The sequence below is a fragment of the Misgurnus anguillicaudatus genome, chromosome 23 (genome assembly GCF_027580225.2).
Source record: "Misgurnus anguillicaudatus chromosome 23, ASM2758022v2, whole genome shotgun sequence".
NCBI lineage: Eukaryota > Metazoa > Chordata > Actinopteri > Cypriniformes > Cobitidae > Misgurnus > Misgurnus anguillicaudatus.
Window position 1 is genome coordinate 35734770 of NC_073359.2, and position 22095 is coordinate 35756864.

The following is a 22095-nucleotide window of genomic DNA, read 5'->3' on the forward strand; positions in this document are numbered from 1 at the left end:
TAAAAACTTGAACTGTGACTTTGTTACAATTACAGTAAGCACATAAATGATTTAACAAATATTTGATTTGATTTCACAATATACTATTCAAAAGTTCACTTACTTTTCAAAGTTTTGTTTCATTTTTAAGAATAATTTCAGTTTTCTTTCAAGAAAACTCTACACTGTTTCAGATAACAGACGCTTTGGGAACGTCCCGTAGTATGTATATAATATTCGACCAATTGTTGGGTGTGACATCACACAGAGAAGCCAAAGAGCATAAAAGGATGAAAAGGAATGCCAACTTTAGTTGGCATATGCCAAAGCGGGTGTACAGGCGCCGTAAGTATGGCAGAGAACACGTAGTGTCTCATTCCCTTCTGAGGGATCAGAGCTTAAATACGTAACCTAGAGACGTTTTTTCATAAAACTAAATAAATATGTTTGCACATATTTCTATACACTAATGAAATAATAATAAAACTAATAATAAACATATTATAATAAAACATTTAAGCACACAATTTTAAGATGAAGTGATCCTTAACTTTTAAACAGTAATGTACACATTGACTTTGACAGGGTTCCTATTGAGCCTTTTTATTAAAAACGTCATTGTATATTTCTTGTCTTTGGGCCTCCAGTGACTACTGATGCAAAAAATCAAAAACTAAACATAAGATGTTAATAGTGGAGAATAAAACCTGAAATAAGCTTTTGCAACATTTAGATTATTAAATAAAAACAAATAACAATCTTGTTTTAAAATCTTGTTTGATTCATTGAGTTAATGGAGATTGTCATCTGGATCTGATGTCATAAATCAAAAAAGCAACAGCAGCCACGCCCACCAAAGCAGAGATGACCAATTGGATCACAACTTCAGTAAAACCACAACAGCAGTAGACATCAGCTGAAAGAAGAGAAATAAAAGAGAATTTTCTGTTTAATGTCATTTTTTACATTTGAGTAACAAAATAAAACACATAAACAGTATCGCACCTGAACGCGTTTGACAGAGATCCTTGATGTTGTAGAGATGTTGAGTTTGGTTTGTGATGGTATTGTTGAGTACACATCTGTATGTGTCTGTATCCTGATATTCAACCTCCAGAGGTAGAGAGAGTCTGATGTTGAGATCAGACACACTGATGCTGGACAATAAACTGTTTCCTTTATACCAGGACAGACTCACATCTCTGACATTCAACACTGAACACGATAATGAACAATTTGATGACAAAGAAGAACATTGAGAAGAGTTACTGCTGATAACAGGAACAGGTAGACGAGCTGGAAAACATTTATAAAACACTGTAAATGTCACCCTTTTATTCATTCATTCATTACATTTCATGCTCATTAATTGTTTGCATTTTTTAATACTATGATACTGATGATATTTGAAACTTGAAGAAAACTGCTGTATTTCTTATCTCACCATAAACAGTAAGATTGAAGTGTTTGAAGATGACAAAAGTTTGTCTGTTGATCTCTACTCTATAGAGTCCAGTGTGTTTGTTTGTGATGTTTATGATGATGAGATCTCCAGTCTGATGATTCAGATATAAATGATTCTTGAATCTTTCATCATTAAATGATGTTGTTTTGTCTTCTCTGATGAATTGAGCTATAATCTCATCTGGACTCTCAACACCAAACATCCACTCGATCTCATCTTTAATCTGTATTTCAGTATCAGTATATAAAGTAACAGAATCTCCCTCCATCACTAACACTGACTTCACTTCATCACCAAACACAACTGAACAACACAAACAATACTCACATTAGAGAAAGTGTCACCTGAAGAACCTGAAATATATGCAACTTTAACATATTAAAGAGATCCATGTTTGTATTTTTTCTTAATATAGTAGTCAATGCAAGTTTAAGCAGAAACCACAAGAATTAAATGCATATAAAAACTAAAACATCACTTACCGTTACAATGCAATAAATATAAATACAGTAAAACTATTACAGCAATCATATTTTGCAGCAATGTGTGTGTGAGAAACTAAACATCATCTGTAAAGTAAAAATCAGTAAAGTCCTCCCCAACACATGCGATCACGTGAACACACAGAGATGCATGCACTTCATCACTTTCTGTTTGACATGAGTTAAGAGACGCGCAAGAGATTTAACATCAAAGGATCTGAGAAAAAAAATAAACAAAAATAAAAACACACATGACATAATAATTGAAATACAATGAGAGTATAGAGATAAAAAAACAAATTAATAGCATTTAGTTAAAATGTTCTGAAAAATCAAGTGATGCCTATGCGACTTATGACTGGTTTTGTGGTCCAGGGTCAAATATGTTGCATTGTATGCTTATGGTGTGTTTTCTTTTAGATATGTAATGAATTTCATTGTAATTATTGACTTAATGTGCTTCTGTTTTCTACATTATGGTGCTTTGGCACTGTTCGGTTGAGCTGGTGTTGCAGGGACTGTTGCATGTGTGCAGTCGACATTGTTGAGGGTTTTATGCTGAGTATTTTCTTGTTGTTGATTGGCCTACGGCGCGCTATGCCCATTTTTGATGCGCTGTTATTCAATATTTTCCCAACCTGCTGTAATGCTTTTTCATCTGATCTTTTTTCCCCACCACTTTTCAACACAAACTGATGCCCCTGCCTATCCATTATAATATGATCAGATTTTCTAATTGTACTTATAGGTGAGAATCATCTTTGACCTCTGACCTGTGACACTTCTGTGACTGAAACCACGAGTATTCGTGGATGCACAGTTTTATTTCTCAGTAAATGAGTTTTGGGTTGTGCAGAAATGAAGATGAGTGGAACAGAATGAACTTTACACCAGAAAACTCCACACGCAAACAAACCACAGACACATGAAGTGTTTGTCCACTGCACAGATCAGACCACATGTGTGATCAGACCACAGCGTGTTTCACTTTAACTTAGTTAACACATTCAGTCTTCATCATAAAAAACACATCAGGACTTCTTTTAGTCTAATTTTTCTACTTCTGTATATCTATCTACAGCTAGTGTATTTTAGTTATTATAAGATCTACTAAACATTTACCAGATTCACTAAAGCATTCTCTTCATGTGATGATGAACAAATACTGTATGAGTCCTAAAAACCTGAACTGTGATGTTGTTACAATTAAACACATAACTTATAATTTAACAAATATTTGATTTGATTTCACATTGTATACTCCTGTTTAAATGTTCACTTACTTTCTTAAATGTAGGATAACTTACTAATGTATATATATTTAATCTCTTCTCATCATTTTATCACTCAGTCTTTTAAGGTCTCATCCTGAAGTGATTTTTAAACAATATTAAAGGAGTTCACATCTAATGTGGACACTTTTTGGCTGCTTTTCTTATTAATTTTTTCAGTCACCCATTTAAAAATATTTTTTTTATAATTTTTTTGTTTTTTAGTAATGAAAGAAATTAATAAGTTTGCACAATATCTTTGTTTTCTGTAAAACATTTTAGCATACACTATAGACTGTTTCATCGGTCGCACGTGTAGTGACGAGATCAGCGTCTGGTCCGAACTTTACTTCTGGTATCTGTTTGTTTCATTGTCTGACTAGTTGCTGAAACAGAACTCTTAAACAAATACCTCTTCGAAAATAATAAATGTTTTGGGTTCCTATGTAATCTACGTGTTGTTTATTTTGCTTGTTATATAAATAAACTACTTTGTTGTTACTTATTCTTCACAGAGTTCACCGGAAGTTACGTGATGACCACGAAAGTTGCGTGTTTATGTTGTTACTGCTGAAACCGTCTATATGATCAATTATATTCACTCAAGTGCAGTATTTAATGTCTTCAGTGAGCAGTAAAAGACGACTGATACAAGAAATAAAACTATATTGATGTTAATAAACCCTCAAAGAAGCTTTTGTAACTTTTAGATTATTTATTAAAGACAAATATACAGACAAAAATCTTTTAAAATCTTGTTTAATTCATCGATTGTGAGTCTCATTTGGATCTGATGTCATAAAGCAGAACAGCAACAGCAGCCACGCCCACCAAAGCAGAGACGACCAATCGGATCACAGCTTCAGTAAAACCACAACAGACACGAACTGAAAGAAGAAAAATTAAGAGAATTTTCTGTTTCAAGTATTTTTGCAAAACAAAACAAAACAAAACCATGTAGTCACCTGAGTCAAAGTAAATGTGAGTTTGTCACACACAAGATAATCACACCTCACATTTAAATTATTAAGTCACATTATTTTAGTTTTTATCCAAATTTTAACACTAAGATGATTATAATATTTGAAACATGAAGAAAACATCTGTAATTCTCATCTCACCATTCACAGTAAGATTGAAATGTCTGATGACAACAGACGTTTTTCTGGTAATCTCTACTTTATAAAGGCCAGTGTGTTTGTTTGTGATGTTTGTGATGATGAGATCTCCAGTCTGATGATTCAGATATAAATGATTCTTGAATCTTTCATCATTAAATGATGTTGTGTTTGGTTCTCTGTTATATTCAGCTATAATCTCATCTGGACTCTCAACACCAAACATCCACTCGATCACATCATCTCTCTGTAGTTCAGTAATATTAGTGTATAAACAGTGTTGGGCAAGTTACTTCCAAAGTGTAATACATTATGTATTACAAATTACTGTCATTTGAAAGTAATTAGTTACATTACAATATTACTGTCTCTGAACTGTAATGAGTTACACTACTTTTGCATTACTTTTGAGTTACTTTCATCAAAAGAACAGAAGTATGACTAGGCATTATAAAATGTTAAAATGTAGTTTGTTGCTGCTTATAAATCTAGAAGTTATGTGTTGGCCCTTGAGCTTTGAATAGGCAAAGTGAAGATTTATGGCAAAATACAGTAACAATCACTGTCAGAATCAAAAACATAGACAAATGATCTGGTAAAAGTCTGGTAAATTATGGTAAACATACCAAACACAATAGAGCCCACTATAATGCAACCTATAGCCTAATAACATGGCAAGACACGCAACCTCTTTTCATTTCTTTTCTTAAGTGATCACTTTTAATTCAGATTCACAGCACAAACCTGGCATGCACTGGGTTGACACAACTTATCAAAAAGTCCTATTGGAGGATTAGGCCTCAAGGAATACAGCTAATTTCAGTACAATATAAGGATAACATGTAGGCTAACATATAATTGCTTAATAAAACACAGACAAACAGAGGAACACTGCTTTTGCCAAACAATGAATATAGGCTCCCATACAAAGGCTGGTAAAACTTTAAACAGTTATGTTTAAATGTACTAAATTATATTTAGATAACCATGTTTAAGTCTTCACTAATGTTATGTTGTAGTTTAGGTTGCTGTTTGTAATTAAACTGTAGATAGCATAGGAATAGCCTAGCACTGTAATCATAGCAAAGCTTACCTTGTCATTGCTGGTGTGATATGGATTTTACTGGCAACATTTGTAAAAGTCTCTTTACTTCTGAGGTTCAAGCAGCACAGGAGTCCGATAGAAACTTTCTGTTGCCTTTACTTAGTGCTCTTATTCGCAAAATTATGCGTGTGCGGCGCTACCGGACCTGATTGCGACCACTTTAGTCAATGCTTACGGCCGCGGACTTTCACATGTCTATATTTGACGCACACCGCGTCCAAATCGCATTTCAAATACAAAGTTAAAGTAAAAATTAACATGTTGCATACAGCACGTGGAAAGACATACGCTGCGTCCCAAACCGCCTACTTCCATACTATATAGTAGGCAAAGAGTACGAGAAGTAGTGCTTTTCGCCCACTATATAGTATAGAAGTATGCGGTTTGGGACGCAGCCATAACTATTACACGCAGCTTTTTCATGTGTGGATGCTGGTCGCGCGCATTGGTCAAAAATAAAAAAAATAATATAACACAGTCTAATTTTGAAATGCATTGTTGTAACGCGCTCGTTACTAAGACTGTAACGAGTAAAATATTACCAAAATTTTATTAGTAATGCGTTATATTACTGCGTTACAGCAAAAACTAATATATTACTGTAATTTATTATATTTTGTAATGCGTTACTCCCAACACTGTGTATAAAGTAACAGAATCTCCCTCCATCACTGACACTGACTTCACTTCAGCACCAAACACACCTGAAGAACATAAACACAAACATCACTGACATTATATGATACAGTTTTTGTGTCAGGGCTGAAAAAACAGACACATTTATAAGAAATCAAATAATATCTAAGAATCTAGTACTGTATGCAAATCTCACGAGTTTAGTCAGCAACTATTGACTTATCTATCCACAGCAAGAAATTAATGCATAAAAATAAACTTACCAAATAAACGCCACAGACATAAATGCAGCACTATTAGACCAATCATATTCTTCATGCTTGATTTACTCTTTAAACGGTTATAAAATAAAAGACTTCATACAGAGCTCTGTTGTTGTGGGTGTGTGGAGGTTAATGTGCGCGCTGGCACCTCCTTAATCACCACAACACTACTCACAAAATATACATGTAAGACACAATAATACAGTTAAAAACATAAATCCATAAAATAAACATTCATAGTTCAGGTGCATGTGCAGGAATATAGGTTATGTATTTAATGTAGTCTAAACCTCTTAATCTTCATCTGATATCTACACCTGTGGTCTGCTAACAGATCTTCATGTTTGCCGGAGGAAATCTGTGATGAAATATGAATTTATCATGAAAAGTATTTGCACCATGCACATGAACATTTTGCTAAGTAAAGTGTGAAGATAAAATTAACAACATAGTATTAGGTCACACCATGAATACGCCAGACTTGCGTGTGTTGTTTCTGTAGAAAACCACATGTGAACAATGCAGTTTAACCTTCATCTACATCTGTGGTTTAGAAGCGGCTACTGACTAAACAACACACATGAGTTTCCTTAAACAACAACACATACTTCGTCTTACATATAATTATTCAAAGTGACTTTGACACTGAGACATTAATCAAATCAAATGAGAACAGAAGATTATAGGAGCTTACAGGAGATCTTTATACCCACAATAGTTTTATTAGTCCTATCAGATTATTAATTAAAAAATGTAAATGCAAATAATCAACCCTAAGCTTTTATATAACTTCAAAATGAATGAAATGGTCTTAGATAAAGGCATCTGCAGTTTCCTCAACTCAACACGAGAGGTCACAATAACACAGATTTATGCTTTCGTTTACTCTCACTGTCTTGCTTTTATTTTGTTGTGTAATGTTATTGTTATTGTCTTAGCATCACTTGAATCAATAACAGATTTTTTATTTTATTCTTGTGTTAATTTCTACTTTGTGTGTTTTATTTTGTATTTTGGCCAGTTGGCTTCACTTAAGACATAGTAACCTCAGTTTTACTATCGGGCTTGGTCTTTTATCGGGCACTCATGGATTTGGTGACCAGCACTACCGCAGTACAAACATAACATAAGGGATCTCCACCGGAGCTTCTCCTCCCGGGAAAGCCGAGCTCGACCCACCTGCATGGGCTCAAGATCGGTGAGAGGGCTGACCGCAACATCAATCCTGGACTGAGGAATCTCCAGTCTGACGGGTAAAGGTGCTGTAACCCTCCGGCGTGCTGCTTGGGCGAGACGTGCATCCACCCTGATGGCGAGGTCGATCAGACCATTGAGAGAGGTAGGTAGGTCGATGACATGGATCTCCCGTTGGATGCGTCAGCCAGCCTATTCAGGAAATGGTCCCACTGCGCTTGTTCGTTCCATTTACACTCCGCCGCAAGGGTGCGAAACTCGATGGCATAGTCAGAAACAGACCTCTCCTCTTAGTGGAGATTGGAGAGGGGTCTCGCGGCGACGGAGCAATCAAAGACCCTCTTCATCTCCTCAGAAAGATTGGAGAACGAAAACCAACAGTCGTCACAGTTCTCCCACACCGCTATCCCCCAGAGGGCAACCTTTCCAGTCAGGAGTGAAAGAAAGAACGTCAATTTTCGTCTGTTCACTGGTGAAAGTTCTGGGTTGTAAAGCAAAATGAAGTGAGCAATGAGAAAGGAATGTACGGCAGAAACTGGGCTCACCAGCATATTTCTCGGGGATCGGGAGATGTGGTCAAGACTGGAAAGCGCCCTCTGGTGATGTAGATGCTGCGGGAGGCGCAGTGGGAGGTGATGTTGCGTGTGCAGGGTCAGCTCGGACACCTTCGTCACCATTACTTGGACGGGTCAGCCCATATCCTCTATGACTTATCCTGGCGGTCCATTCTTTGCACCGCTCGTTGGAGGAACTCTAAGAGAGGAGATGGGGAGTGACTTCCTGCTGCTTCCATTGATGGCCAGATCCTTCTGTAACGATACAATAAACGCACAGAAACCAGTCACAGGAAATATACACAGGTTTATTGAAACTTGATATAAACACATAGAACGGGAACAAAAGACAGAGTCCAGATGAGGGTAATGGCAATGAAGGACTACGGTGGTAAGTGGGTGCTGGTGGTTGCCGGTGGCATTGGTGGTGTGGGTCTGTGGTGAGTAATTCAACATGGAAGACCGGAAACATCCAACACGGAGTCAACACGCAACACAATATCCAACACGCGACAGTACACAGTCCAAACGAAACAGAAACCAACATGAGAACAAGGATCTGGCGAGGAACATCACCAACAGTAGATTTTCAGTAAATTCATGAATTAGAAATGTGCAAAATTTTAAAATGTTCAATTAATGGTGATTTTTCTGTCGTAGTTAAATGGATAGTTCAACCAAAAATTAACATTTCGTCATCATTTGCTCTGATGAACACCAAGGAAGATATTTTAAAGAATCTTTGTAATCAAATCGATTATGAACAAAAGAAGAACTATGGAAGTGAATGGGGGTCATGGTTTTAAACATTCCTCAAAACATCGTCAGAAGAACCATTATTTGTGTTTTTAGTAAGACCAGTAATACTGAGCCCACTCACTTTTTCTGTATTTTACATGCTTTATGTATTTTATATGCTTTGTGTTTTGTGGCTAATAGTAAAAAGAAATTGCAACTTGTATTGGCAATTGCGTTTTCTACTGATTTGTGTAAAAACTGTGACATAAACCATTTACATTGCTGTTTACGTGAACATACAATGTATGCCTAATTTCAAATGGAAAAGCCCATTTGCATTTTAATTCGGGTCTTTGGCTGTTTACACTTGGTATTGAGATGTGTTTTCATCAATCGGATCACAAGTGGACGAGAGAGACACATCACGTTTACACCTGGTATTTAAATCTGTCTCTCTTGTCCACTTTCGACCACTTCTGTCCTGAATACTGTGAGGGGGTGGTCCGTCAAGACTGGGCGAGTCTCTCCGCTGTCATTTTAACGCGAGCGGGAGTAATGAGTTTATATGGACGTGAACTAATAATATGTCGGAGTCTGCTGCTTGTGTTTAAGTAAACATGCTGCACAGTGTTTTTTATGTGTATATATTATTTTCAGCACAGTTGATGAAATAAGATTGCGCAACTTTTACACGCTTAATTGCAAAATGAAACTACGGAGATCAGCCGCTTTAGTTTTATCAATGAAAGGCTAAAAATAGCGCTGTTTTCCGTGTGTTCACGTCAGAAGTCAGAAAAGACATAAAACATTGTGTTCAGTACCTCAAATTAGATAAATGGGTGGAGAGAAGGCGGTCTTCTGTGGCTGTTCGAACACATTCAACCACATGTGCGTTTACACTACAAAAGCAATCCGATCAAAAGTGTTTTCGACTATCTCTGAATGTGGTTGAAAGTGGTCGAAAGTGGACGAGCTCAAGTCCAAAAACTTCACAATATGCTATGAATTTTTGGTTTTATTTTACTGCATAATATTTCCTGTATGTCAAATAGAAACATAATGTTCTTTATAGTATATGCTTAACTGGTAATATCATGTGTAATGTCAACTCTCGGCAGGATGGTGAGGACCTTGATTTTCAGATGTCATTAAAACTGAATAAAGTCGTAATTTTTGTTATTTTTGTACCAAAATGTATTTTGATGCTTCAACACATTCTAACTGACCCACTGATGTCACATGGACTACTTTTTGGACATGGACAGTATACCATACATACATTTTCAATGGAGGGTCAGAAAGCTCTCGGACTAAATATAAAACATCTTAAACTGTGTTTCCAAAGATGGTCTCATGAGTTTGTAACGACATGAGGGTGAGTCATTAATGACATTATTTTCATTTTTTGGGTGAACTATGCTTTTAAAATACTTAAAGGCCGTGTTGCAGGTTACATTTTCAACAAATTTGTGCAATTTGCTTGTTGGTAATAAACATTTAAAGTGTTATCCATTGTATTTTATTTTGTTGGGTATCACAAAACGGAATATAATATGAAAAAGTATGAAAAAGTACAGCGATTTGAGTCCCTCCCAAATGGCATAGCCTGTCGTCCTTTGATGTAAAAAGCCGCCGAACGCCTGTTTATTACAGTATGTATGCGGTCGGATCCGAGTATGCTGCAGATGCTGACTGCTGCTGCACATAAAATGATCGAGTGATTCGTTATAATCGCATAAACAATATAACAAAGCATCCTTTTATTTCACAAAACAATATATTTGAGATATTATTTGATAGACTAGTAAGTGTGGATTAAGGATGTTTAAAAATCTCTAGCCTAGTGGTCAGGACATGAATGGATCAAATCAGCAGATTTGCGAAGTTTTATTTATCTCCACATATATCATAAATAATAATTATCAGTGTAACTTTGCAGTATACCACATTATATATTTGTATATATATGTATATATGATTTCCATATTATATACGTAAGTATTAAACAGCAATAAATGTCTCATCTATCTCTATGGCTCTGGCTGAGGCTTTCTCCACTTCTCCCCAACGTGACGTCATCGCAGAATTGCTTAAAATAAAAACGTTAATACCAAAAACGTAAAAAAGTTGTCTTTAAGACCATTTTTGAGACATTTTAAAAATTATACACATATCTTGAGTGATTTATGTACCCATTAATCGACAGTGGTGGTTAACCTGCAACACGCCCTTTAATATTGAAAGACAACCTTAGAGAATATTGGTTGTTTTTAATCTAAAAGGCATGAATGAAAGAGGAGAATTACTGAATGTTGACTGGATTTAAACTGGTACAAAGGTGCTTTCTGTTTTTGTTACGTGTTTTCTCTCGGATAATGGCATCTGACATGTGAGCTGCCCAACCCTTTCAGACTGACGCATTTTTCAGGAAATTGTCTTGGGTTTCGTTTACAGTCATCATGATGGCACTTATTTGTTTAATTATTTGGGTGGACAGACTTGATGTTATGTAAGGTGGTTTACTGTAAACATTAATTGATTTATTTTTTATCATTAGTGTATTGGTAAAGTCTATATGGGACTTGAATGTGTACAAACAAAAACATTTCAATCTCTTTTTAACTGTCTAAAAAAGAAAATATTAGGACTTGACAATGGTTATCTCATTAAAATTATATTGGATGCTTGTCATTAAGCCTGTCTTGGAAACTCATACCTGCAGTTGTTATAATGACATGTTATATGAAGTAACATACACCAAACCTTTACAACGAGACTGTAACAAACACATTCCAAATGCATCACATACAAACATTAGCATTTCACAGAATGGTGCTCTTACATCAATTTGGACCTAAACATCAATAAAACCAAGGAAATTATTCTGGACTTCTGGATATTCAAACGCACAAAGTATTCTGCCCCCTGCATACATGGAGATGAGGTAAAGAATGGAGAAAGCTTTCAATTTTAATGACTTCACTTATCCTAAACATCATCTGTTTTTTCTCCTGCCCTCCGGTCTGAAAAACAGTCTGAAAGATAGTTTTTTCCCCCAAGAAGCTAAATGCTTTAATGCATTGTGCAATAACAAAACTGTTCCTGAGTCTGCTGATACGACAACAGAAACTCCAGTAATATCTCCCAAATGGAAGTAAACAGCATTGTTTGGGTGGCAGGTATCTTTAAGTTTTTCATCCTTTGATTTGTGGAAATGTCTTTATTTGAGGGTAGTTGATGTGTTAGGCAGTTTTTACCACCAATTGGAAGGCCTTTTAGTCTGAGACAGCGCAGTTGATAGGCAGACTTGTTTTTGATCATGTTGAAAAATGGACACACCCTGTACAATGTTACCTTTTGTGTATCATGTAGAATAGTTTCCCACTTTCAAATACAACTTCAAGTGCTATTTTCCACTCCACTTGAAGGCGGGCAGCATTAAAACTACTCAAGAAACTAATATTCAGTTACATTATTCTTTTTTTATTGACATTTATACGTGATTGTTTATTCACATATTAAGAAACTTCAGGAGTTCACTGGCAGGTTTACAAGTCAATAAAGTTGAGTTCAGGAGGACTCTGCTTCTATATTGTAGTTTCATTTGGAAGATTTTATCTATTCAGGATATTTTAGTCATCACCTTATGTCCATGCGCGCATAGGATTGTGGGGGATTTCAGCGAGTGAAGAGCGCAAAGGATACACATATGCATCCTTTCCTGTATATGGGATATTTCTCGAATGAAGGACTCAGTCCTTGGCTGAAATTCCGAGGATCCTCGACATTGGAACAGTCCTTCGACGGACGTCGATGAAGAAGCATCCTCGAAATTCTGGCTTCTGAGGATTCTTCCTTGACATTGAGAAACGGCTATAGCCTATACATGTTGACATAGACAATAATGCAGAAGCACAAATGAAAACTGTTGAACTACTATTGATCGTATGTCTTCAGAAAGCTAATTTTTGTTAGGCATGGTTCACATCAGTTGATGGTTCTTACAAACAGCAATCTTTTACTTTTGACATTAAAACTCAGATCAATATGGTGAATTTTAACCAGAAGTGACCATTACTATGTTGTATTCACACTTTGTGTGTCTGTGTGTGTTTGAAACAATGTTGTCAAAGGAAATAATGAAAGACATGTTTGACCAAAATGTAACCTGACAACTTTAGCAGATCCTTTCATTACAGTAAATGCAAAAATGCAAATGGGGTGGAGTGTTTGCGTAAAGGGGTGGAGTGGCAACCGAACAAACAGAGACAATATTCATTTTCTGTTCTGCTGCGTGTACCTGAATAGTCATTTCTGATACCACAAACATTGTAAACTTTTAAGTTTAATCAACTTTAATTTGCAAATCATTTCAACTTTCTTGACTATAAATTGTAAAAATTAAAGTTGAATCAACTTATTTTTTATAATTTATAGCAACACTTCACTGTTCAATAATTGTAATTTCAAGTTGATTAAACTTAAAAATTTACAACAAAATACAACAAGGAATTCTTACAGTGCGGGGATGTTCAGAACAGAAACGACTACAATTTCAACTTTGGTGCTTTTTTAAGGATCATGGCAATGCTTATTTTACTCTGTCTTTGCTTTATAACGTGTGGTAAGTTCATTTTTACAGCTTTATTACTTTCTATTTTAGTCGAAGGACCACAAATTCTCACTTGACACTTTAGTTAAATTAAGTTATGGATTCAAAATCCTTTGTCTTGTAATAATTTGAATCATTTTACTTGATTTTTGTCTGAAATGTGTGATGTGTTCGTGTTCACACGCACATTTGTCATTAAACTGTGCACATATATTGTACAATGTAATTAATAGTTCAGTCTATATCAAAACCAGATAACAGATTTATCCCGTGGTCTTAATATAGTTGTTATAGTATATTAAAGGGGACATTTCACAAGACATTTTAAGATGTCAAAATTATCTTTATTGTCCCCAGAGTGTGTATGTGAAGTTTTATCTTAAAATATCATATAGATCATTTATTATGTTAAAATTGACGCTTTGTGTTCTTTAAAATGCAAATGAGCTGATTTCTGTGCTAAATGTCAGTGCTGTGGTTGGATAGTTCAGATTAAGGGGCGGTATTATTATAATAAGATCCCCTTCTGACATCACAAGGGGAGCCAAATTGCATGACCTATTTTTTCACATGCTTGCAGAGAATGGTTTACCAAAACTAAGTTACTGGGTTGATCTTTATCACATTTAGTTTGATAGAAGCACTGGGGACCCAGTTATAGCACTTCAACATGGAAAAAGTAAAAAATCATCTTAGTCATAAACTTTCTTTTCTGTTTGTGTTCTTCAGGTGTGTTTGGTGTTAAAGTGTCAGTGATGGAGGGAGATTCTGTTACTTTACACACTGATATCGAGAAACAGACAGATGATCGGATACGGTGGTATTATGGACCTGAAAACGCTTTCATTGCAAGAGTCAATGGAAAACCCAATAGTACCATGTTATCTGATGATGAGAGATTCAGAGGCAGACTGAAGCTGGATGATCAGACTGGAGATCTCACCATCACAAACATCAAAACTGAACACTCTGGACTTTATACACTTAAGATCAGCAGAAACAATGAAGTCTCATATAAGGAATTCAATGTTACAGTCTATGGTGAGTTAATGAATTTGTCCTTTAAAGTGTTTAATAATTAAAGTGTAAAAACCAGACGAACAGTCCTGAATATTCAAGCAATCTTTCTCTTTCCTATTTTCCAGCTCCTCTGCCCGTACCTGTCCTCAGCAGAGACTCTTCACACAAATGTTCTTCATCATCAAATTGTTTATTGTGTTCAGTGTTGAATGTGAGAGATGTGAGAGATGTGAGTCTGTCCTGGTATAAAGGAAACAGTTTATTGTCCAGCATCACTTTGTCTAACCTTAAAACAAGCGCATCTCTACCTCTGGAGGTTGAATATCAGGATACAAACACATACAGATGTGTGGTGAACAATCACATCACAAACCAAACTCAACATATCAGCAATACTTTCTGTTCAGGTATGTTCAGATACAACAGGTGTGATTATTGGTGTTTATTGAGGTGTTCTGTGGTGTAATGCAGTTTAGGGAGTGCATGTAAAATTTAAAGTTTGCATGTCAAGCGTATTTGTAAAGTGTTTATCACATCAGATTTTCCACATTTACTGAGATTCAGTGTTTAGCGTTATTCTGCTGTAAATGCTGTTATTAGTGTGGATTAATGGTGTTGTAAGGTTGTGAAATCATTGAAGAAAACATCTGTAGTGAAAAAGTTTTTCTGCAGTACTTTATATTCCTCAAGAGCTTTGAATTCCTGCATCAAAGGTTGTTAAAGTTTATCCAAGTTTAAAATTCTCACATAAATATCTCTGTACCAGGGCAGGTGCGTTTTTAATTATGCTGAATCTTATTTCGTCATTTTATTCCAAACGACTTACCAAACTGATTCAAAGCTAAACGCACTTTAAACACTTAAAGCTGTTCTGCTGTAGTTTATGTTTCCAAAATTATTGTCTGTTCATTCTGTTTCTCTTTATTTTTGTAGATTCTTCTGTCCAGAGGGTCATTATAATTTCAGTTGTATTAGCTCTTATGCTGCTCTGTGTGATCTTCATCATCATCACTGTTGTCTACATATACAAAAGGGCCCTCATAGGTATGTTTTACATTCAGCCTAGAGCAAACAACACCTTCTACAGTTTTAACATTGCTGTTAATGAGAAAAAAAAGACTTCATAAAATCTCACTCTACTCACTTTAGCAAATATCAAGAAAACATTATATGCTGAAGTAACTGATGAAGAAAAATCAGGAACTCCAGATGCACTACCGAAGAAGTAAATGGACAGCAGAAAAGCTACATACATGTTGATGTGTTATCAGAAAAATACATGGACACATTTTAAACCAGGCCAGAGTGGGAGTTTTATCTCAGGAGTCTTGCCAAACAATTTTTCTTTGTGTGAAAAGTAAGCATTTGCTCTTTATGGAGGCTGTTTCTCAATTCCAAGAATGCAAAGAAGGGACTTGCGTTCTCGTGGAGATTGGTCTTGCCATGCGACCTTCGAAGAAGGAACTCAGAAGGTCTCGAGAACACAGAACGCACTTGTGAGAATTGAGATGTGTGCAATCTTCTGTTGGTCACCTGACCTCCCCAGATTTCAATGCATTCGATGCATCCTCGATATCAAGAACTCATCCGGGTATTTTCATGCGTCCTCTGTACTTGCGTTCTTCAGAATTGGAATTGAACTTCGACTGTTAATGATGACGTAGAGCGAGGACACAAGGACGTAAGATCGCTGAAGATTGAGAAACAGCCGGACATTACATCTCTCAAGTTGCTCAGTCCTAAGATGAACATAATAATATGCATTAATACCTTTATGAAGGAGCTATCACCTAAATCAAGTGCAAATATAGAGAATGAGTTTTTCACTGCATTTTGCGGTTATCCTTTCTGTAATAAACTTTCGTTGTTATGCAAATCTATCACTGATTAATACACAAAATATTTTCTACCTAAAGACAGATCTAGTGAACTGTATTTAAACATCGGATCCAAAACTTGTAGCTATAGTTGGATTGTGTATACGCTTCACTGATTTTTTATTACGAGGGTAAAATAACCAAGCACAAATTATTTTTGCTATTTTAAAGTTTTGTAATACTATGTTAATTTGAGTTAAATTATGCTTAGGGTAGTGTAGTGGTAAAGATTTAGTACAACTTATTCAGGTGCTTCTGTCACCTCTCACTATAGTCTGAACAGATATTGAAAGCAATTTAAGTTATTTTATTACTGTATTAAAACTATGTAAAGTGAGATAAATTACACATTGTCTATGAAGATGCTGGATATTTTTTTTTTTTTTTCAAAATAAACATTCAGTCAGAAAATAAAACATTTAATCAGGCAATACTGTTTCCATGAAAGGGTCTGCAACAATGCTGAGGTAGGTGGTAAACATGAAAGTAACATCCACGTGAACACTGTAAAACCTAAGGGTTAACTCGGCTCAGGCCATTTAAGTAAACCGGTTGCATTAGTTTTAAAACAGATACATTTCACTGTGAACTAAACAAATTGAGTCATGTGCAGTTATGCACTTATATTTAGGTTCACACTACTTGAGTGGAGGTGCATAATTGCACATGACTCAAGTTCACGGTGCTTAGATGTATGTGTTTTAAAACTTAAATGGTCTAATGCAGCCGGTTTGCTTGAATGGATTGAGTTGAGTTAACTGTTAGGTTTTACAGTGAATGGCAGGACCCAGCGTTTCCCAGCAGAACATTGCCCAAAGCATCACACTGTCTCCATAAGCTTGCCTTCTTCCCATAGTGGATCCTGGTGCCATGTGTTCTTCAGGTAAGTGACTCACATGCACCTAGCCATCCACGGTATGTAAAAGAAAATGTTTTGTAGGCGCTTTAGGCAGTGAACGGGTCAGCATGAGCACTCTGACTGGTCTGTGGATACGCAGCCCCATAACTGTGATGCACTGTCTGTTTTGACACCTTTCTATCAGAACCAGCATTCACTTTTTAAGCAATTTCAGCTAGCTCGTCTGTTAGATCGGACCACACAGGCCAGCTTTCGTTCTCCATGTGCATTAAAGGGATAGTTTACTTTAAAATAAAAATTCTGTCATCATTTACTCGTCCTCATATTGTTTTAAACCTGTTTGACTTTCTTTTTTTATGATGAACACAAAAGAAGATATTTTGAGAAATGATGGTAAACACACAGCAGATAGTCACCATTGACTTCCATAGTAGGAATGACTGGTTAAGACCCCCTACATAAGATGTGTGCCAGAAAGGTGAACATAAAGAATGAAACCATTTCAAAACTTTCGCATGGAATTTATTGTTTCCAGTTTAAGAGTTTTTCTGTCTTTTTGTGTAAATATCTTTGTATGTATGATAAATAAATATCTTGAATCAGTAGAGTTTCACTCTTTCAGTCTGTAAATTGCTTCTGAAAATGTACATTTTGTCCAATAAAAATCCATTTTGAAATAGCTTCTTATGCAAATTTGCATAAATAAAAGATGATGTGCTTTGTCAGGGCTAAAAATGTTTTACATACAAACTGGAGGTTAATGAATTAGTGCCATCTAGTGGAATAAAAGGGAATATAAACACATTCTTTCTCTCTCTCTCTCTCTCTCTCTCTCTCTCTCTCTCTCTCTCTCTCTCTCTCTCTCTCTCTCTCTCTGACGGAGCTGGTAACTGATTGTAATTCTGAAAGTGTTTTTTTTAAAGGCTTACCACAAATGTCAAAGGATGCTAATAAAAAACTCTCGAGCAGTTTAAGCCTAGAGGAATTGTATGAAGCTCTCCAAAAAATGGACTCTGGAAAAGTGCCTGGAATTGATGGCCTTCCAGTCGAGTTTTACAAGTTTTTTTGGGTGGAGATAGGGGATGACCTTTTGGAAGTACTCAATGATAGTTTGGATTCTGGTAGATTACCAGTGAGTAGTCGTAGAGCGGTCATCACTCTTCTTTTTTAGAAATTAAGAACTGGCGCCCTGTTTCACTTCTCTGCTCCGACTACAAATTACTCTCGAAGGTCTTAGCTAGTAGACTAGCGAAGGTAATAGGTGATGTAGTACATCCAGATCAGACATTTTGTGTGCCCGAAAGATCAATTTTTGACAACATTACTCTCATTCTAGATTTTTTTGAAGTCTCCAAGTTGCTAAATATTAATATTGGCATTATCCCTAGATCAAGAAAAAGCATTTGATAGAGTTGAGCATTCCTATTTGTGGACAACTTTAGAAGCTTTTGGTATCTCTGTAGACTTTATCAAAAAGGTGAAAGTGCTCTATGGTGACGCTGAGAGTGTACTCAAGATAAACGGTGGCTTATGTTCCCCTTTTAAAGTTGGTAGAGGTGTTAGACAGGGTTGTTCCCTGTCTGGGATGTAATACACATTAGCAATAGAACCCCTGTTACAGAAATTAAGGGAACATATTTGTGGATTGAATTTGCATGTATGTTACAACAACATCTCATTATCTGCATATGCTGATGATGTGGCGGTTTTAATTAGTGGTCAAAACGATGTACAGTTTTTAATGAGAATTTTAGAAGATTTTAAATGTTTATCGTCAGCGAGGGTGAACTGGAATAAGAGTGAGGCCATTTTAGTTGGATATTGGATGAGAGGCAAACCAGACCTTCCTGATGGTTTACATTGGGGGACAGAAGGTTTTAAGTATTTAGGAGTGTTTTTGGGCGATGAAATGTTCATGCAGAAAAATTGGGATGGGGTGGAGGAAAAAGTGAAAAGTAAACTTGATAAGTGGAGGTGGCTATTACCAAAGCTTTCATACAAAGGGAGGACTTTAATTGTGAACAATTTAGTGGCTTCTTGCCTTTGGCATAAGCTAGCAGTTTTGGATCCCCCAGTGAAACTTATAGAAAAGCTTCAAGGTATATTAGTAGATTTTTTCTGGAATAAATTACATTGGATCCCACAAAGTGTGTTGTTTTTACCTAAGGAAGAGAGTGGGCATGGTTTTATACATTTAAAAAGCAGGATAGCAGTTTTTCGACTGCAGTTTATACAACGTTTCCTGTATGGTTCTTCAGTAAGTGGATGGCGGGCAATAGTCGGTTCCATTTTGAAAAGAGTTGAAGGACTGGGGCTAGATAAAACCCTGTTCTTAATGGACCCAATTAAACTGAATTTGAAGGGACTGCCTGTTTTTTATATTAACCTTTTTAAGGTTTGGGGTCTTTTTTCTTTGCAGAGAGATTGTACAGTATCCTCTCTTTATTGGCTACTGGAGGAGCCAATAATAAATGGAGCCCGTCTTGATATAACAAAGGACAATTGCGCTTTTCTTGGACTTGGCACATTGTTACAAAATTCACACACAGTAACACTTGGATGTTTAATTCATAAGGCTGGATTGGACTTTGACAGAACAGAAGAGGTGGCCTCTTGTTTGAAAATCAGATCTTTGCGAACTGTCGAACAAATGTTGAAAAAATGGAGGGCCCTGATCAGCAATGAGGAGAGGTTGTTACTTTTGGACAGTATTGGGGATGTTAATGAGTCAAATTTAATGGATGTCTTTCTAAACCTTACCATTGTCCCTAAACTAGACATTTGCAGTGTTCCGATTTTAAATAATGATAAACCCATGAGTGTTGAGTTATACACAGCTACTGGTAAAGAGTTTTATAAAAAGTGTGTTAAAGTTTTTAACAAAAAGGTTTTAAACAACAGAGTTGACACACCGTGGCGTAGAGTCCTGGGTGTGAAGGAAAATGTAGAGCCTGAGTGGGGATCTTTGTATAAGCCACCGTTATCTAAAAGGGCTGGAGACTTGCAGTGGAGATTGCTTCACTGTGCTATTGCAGTCAATGCTTTTATTTCTGTTCTTAACCCGGAAGTTACTGAGAAATGTCCTTTTTGTTCAAAGAGAGAAACCGTATTTCATGCTTTTATGGATTGTGACAGACTGAAACCTCTTTTCGTAATTCTGGAAGGTGTTTTTTCTTCCTTTAAAGAGGTGTTTTCAATGTTAGTTTTCATTTTTGGTTTTAAGTTTTCACGAAGCAGAAGGTATACTTGTCAGCTTTTAAATTTTGTCATTGGTCAGGCAAAGCTGGCCATTTATATTAGTAGAAAAAACAGAATTGAAAAGTTGGCAAGTGATAATGTGGTGTTAACATTTTTTAATCTAGTAAAGGCAAGAGTTTTAATTGATTTCTGTTATTATAAGTCCACAAAAGATCTTCTAACTTTCGAGTTGATATGGTGTAGTAATGGTGCTTTATGTTCTGTAATCGATGATGAGCTGGTTTTTACAAATGTGATGTAATTTAGTATTTTGGTTTGGTTGTGTTTTTGTTATTTTTCTTTTTGTGATGTGTGATGTAATGTTAACAGTTATGCTTTGAAGTAATGGTTAAATAATATGAGGTCGCAGTAATAAATAGGCCTTTTAAAATTCAAGTTCTCTCTCTCTCTCTCTCTCTCTCTCTCTCTCTCTCTCTCTCTCTCTCTCTCTCTCTCTCTCTCTCTCTCTCTCAATGTACATTGACTTTGACAGGGTTCCTATTGAGTCTTTTAATTAATAACGTCATTGTATATTTCATGTCTTTGTGCCTCCGGTAACTACTGATGCAAAAAATCAAAAACTAAACATAAGATGTTAATAGTGGAGAATAAAACCTGAAATAAGCTTTTGCAACATTTAGATTATTAAATAAAAACAAAAAAACAATCTTATTTTAAAATCTTGTTTGATTCATTGAAGGTTAATGGAGATTCTCATCTGGTTCTGATGTCATAAACCAAAAAAGCAACAGCAGCCACGCCCACCAAAGCAGAGACGACCAATTGGATCACAACTTCAGTAAAACCACAACAGCAGTAGACATCAGCTGAAAGAAGAGAAATAAAAGAGAAGTTTCTGTTCAATGTCATTTTTTACAATTGAGTAACAAAATAAAACACATAAACAGTATCGTACCTGAACACGTCTGACAGAGATTCTTGATGTTGAGATGTTGAGTTTGGTTTGTGATGGGATTGTTGACCACACAGCTGTATGTGTTTGTATCCTGATATTCAACCTCCAGATGAAGAGAGAGTCTGATGTTGAGATCAGACACACTGATGATGGACAATAAACTGTTTCCTTTATACCAGGACAGACTCACATCTCTCACATTCAACACTGAACACAACAACACACATCTTGATGATGATGATGATGAAGAACATTGTGAAGAGTTACTGGAGATGACAGGAATTGGCAGACGAGCTGAGAGTCAAGAGTAAAAAACACAAACATCTTTTTACTGCAATCATATCAACATCAAACTTTTTAATATGATGAAGATTATGATATTTAAAACATTAAAATAATTGTACTCTCACCATAAACAGTAACACTGAAGTGTCTGAAGATGACAGAAGGTTGTCTGTTGATGTCTAGTTTATAAAGTCCAGTGTGTTTGTTTGTGATGTTTGTGATGATGAGATCTCCAGTCTGATGATTCACATATAAATGATTCTTGAATCTTTCATCATTAAATGATGTTGTGTTTGCTTCTTTGTTATATTCAGCTATAATTTCATCTGGACTCTCAACACCAAACATCCACTCCATCTCATCATCCTCCTGTATGTCAGTAATATCAGTGTGTAGAGTAAGAGAATCTCCCTCCTTCACTGACACTGACTTCACTTCATCACCAAACACAACTGAACAACACAAACACAAACATTACTGACTT

The 22095-nt window shown here is 36.0% G+C and overlaps 1 protein-coding gene across 1 annotated transcript; it reads right to left on the minus strand.

Annotated features, from left to right (window-relative positions):
* Window positions 1-782: 782 nt before the first annotated feature.
* LOC141359409 (CD48 antigen-like) lies at window positions 783-4582 on the minus strand. Its single transcript, XM_073861815.1, has 3 exons — window positions 4319-4582; window positions 985-1275; window positions 783-895 (listed from the first exon to the last, which is right to left on the minus strand). Exons 1-3 carry the CDS (start codon window positions 4539-4541, stop codon window positions 783-785), a joined length of 627 nt encoding a protein of 208 aa, XP_073717916.1. The 5' UTR covers window positions 4542-4582.
* Window positions 4583-22095: the final 17513 nt, after the last annotated feature.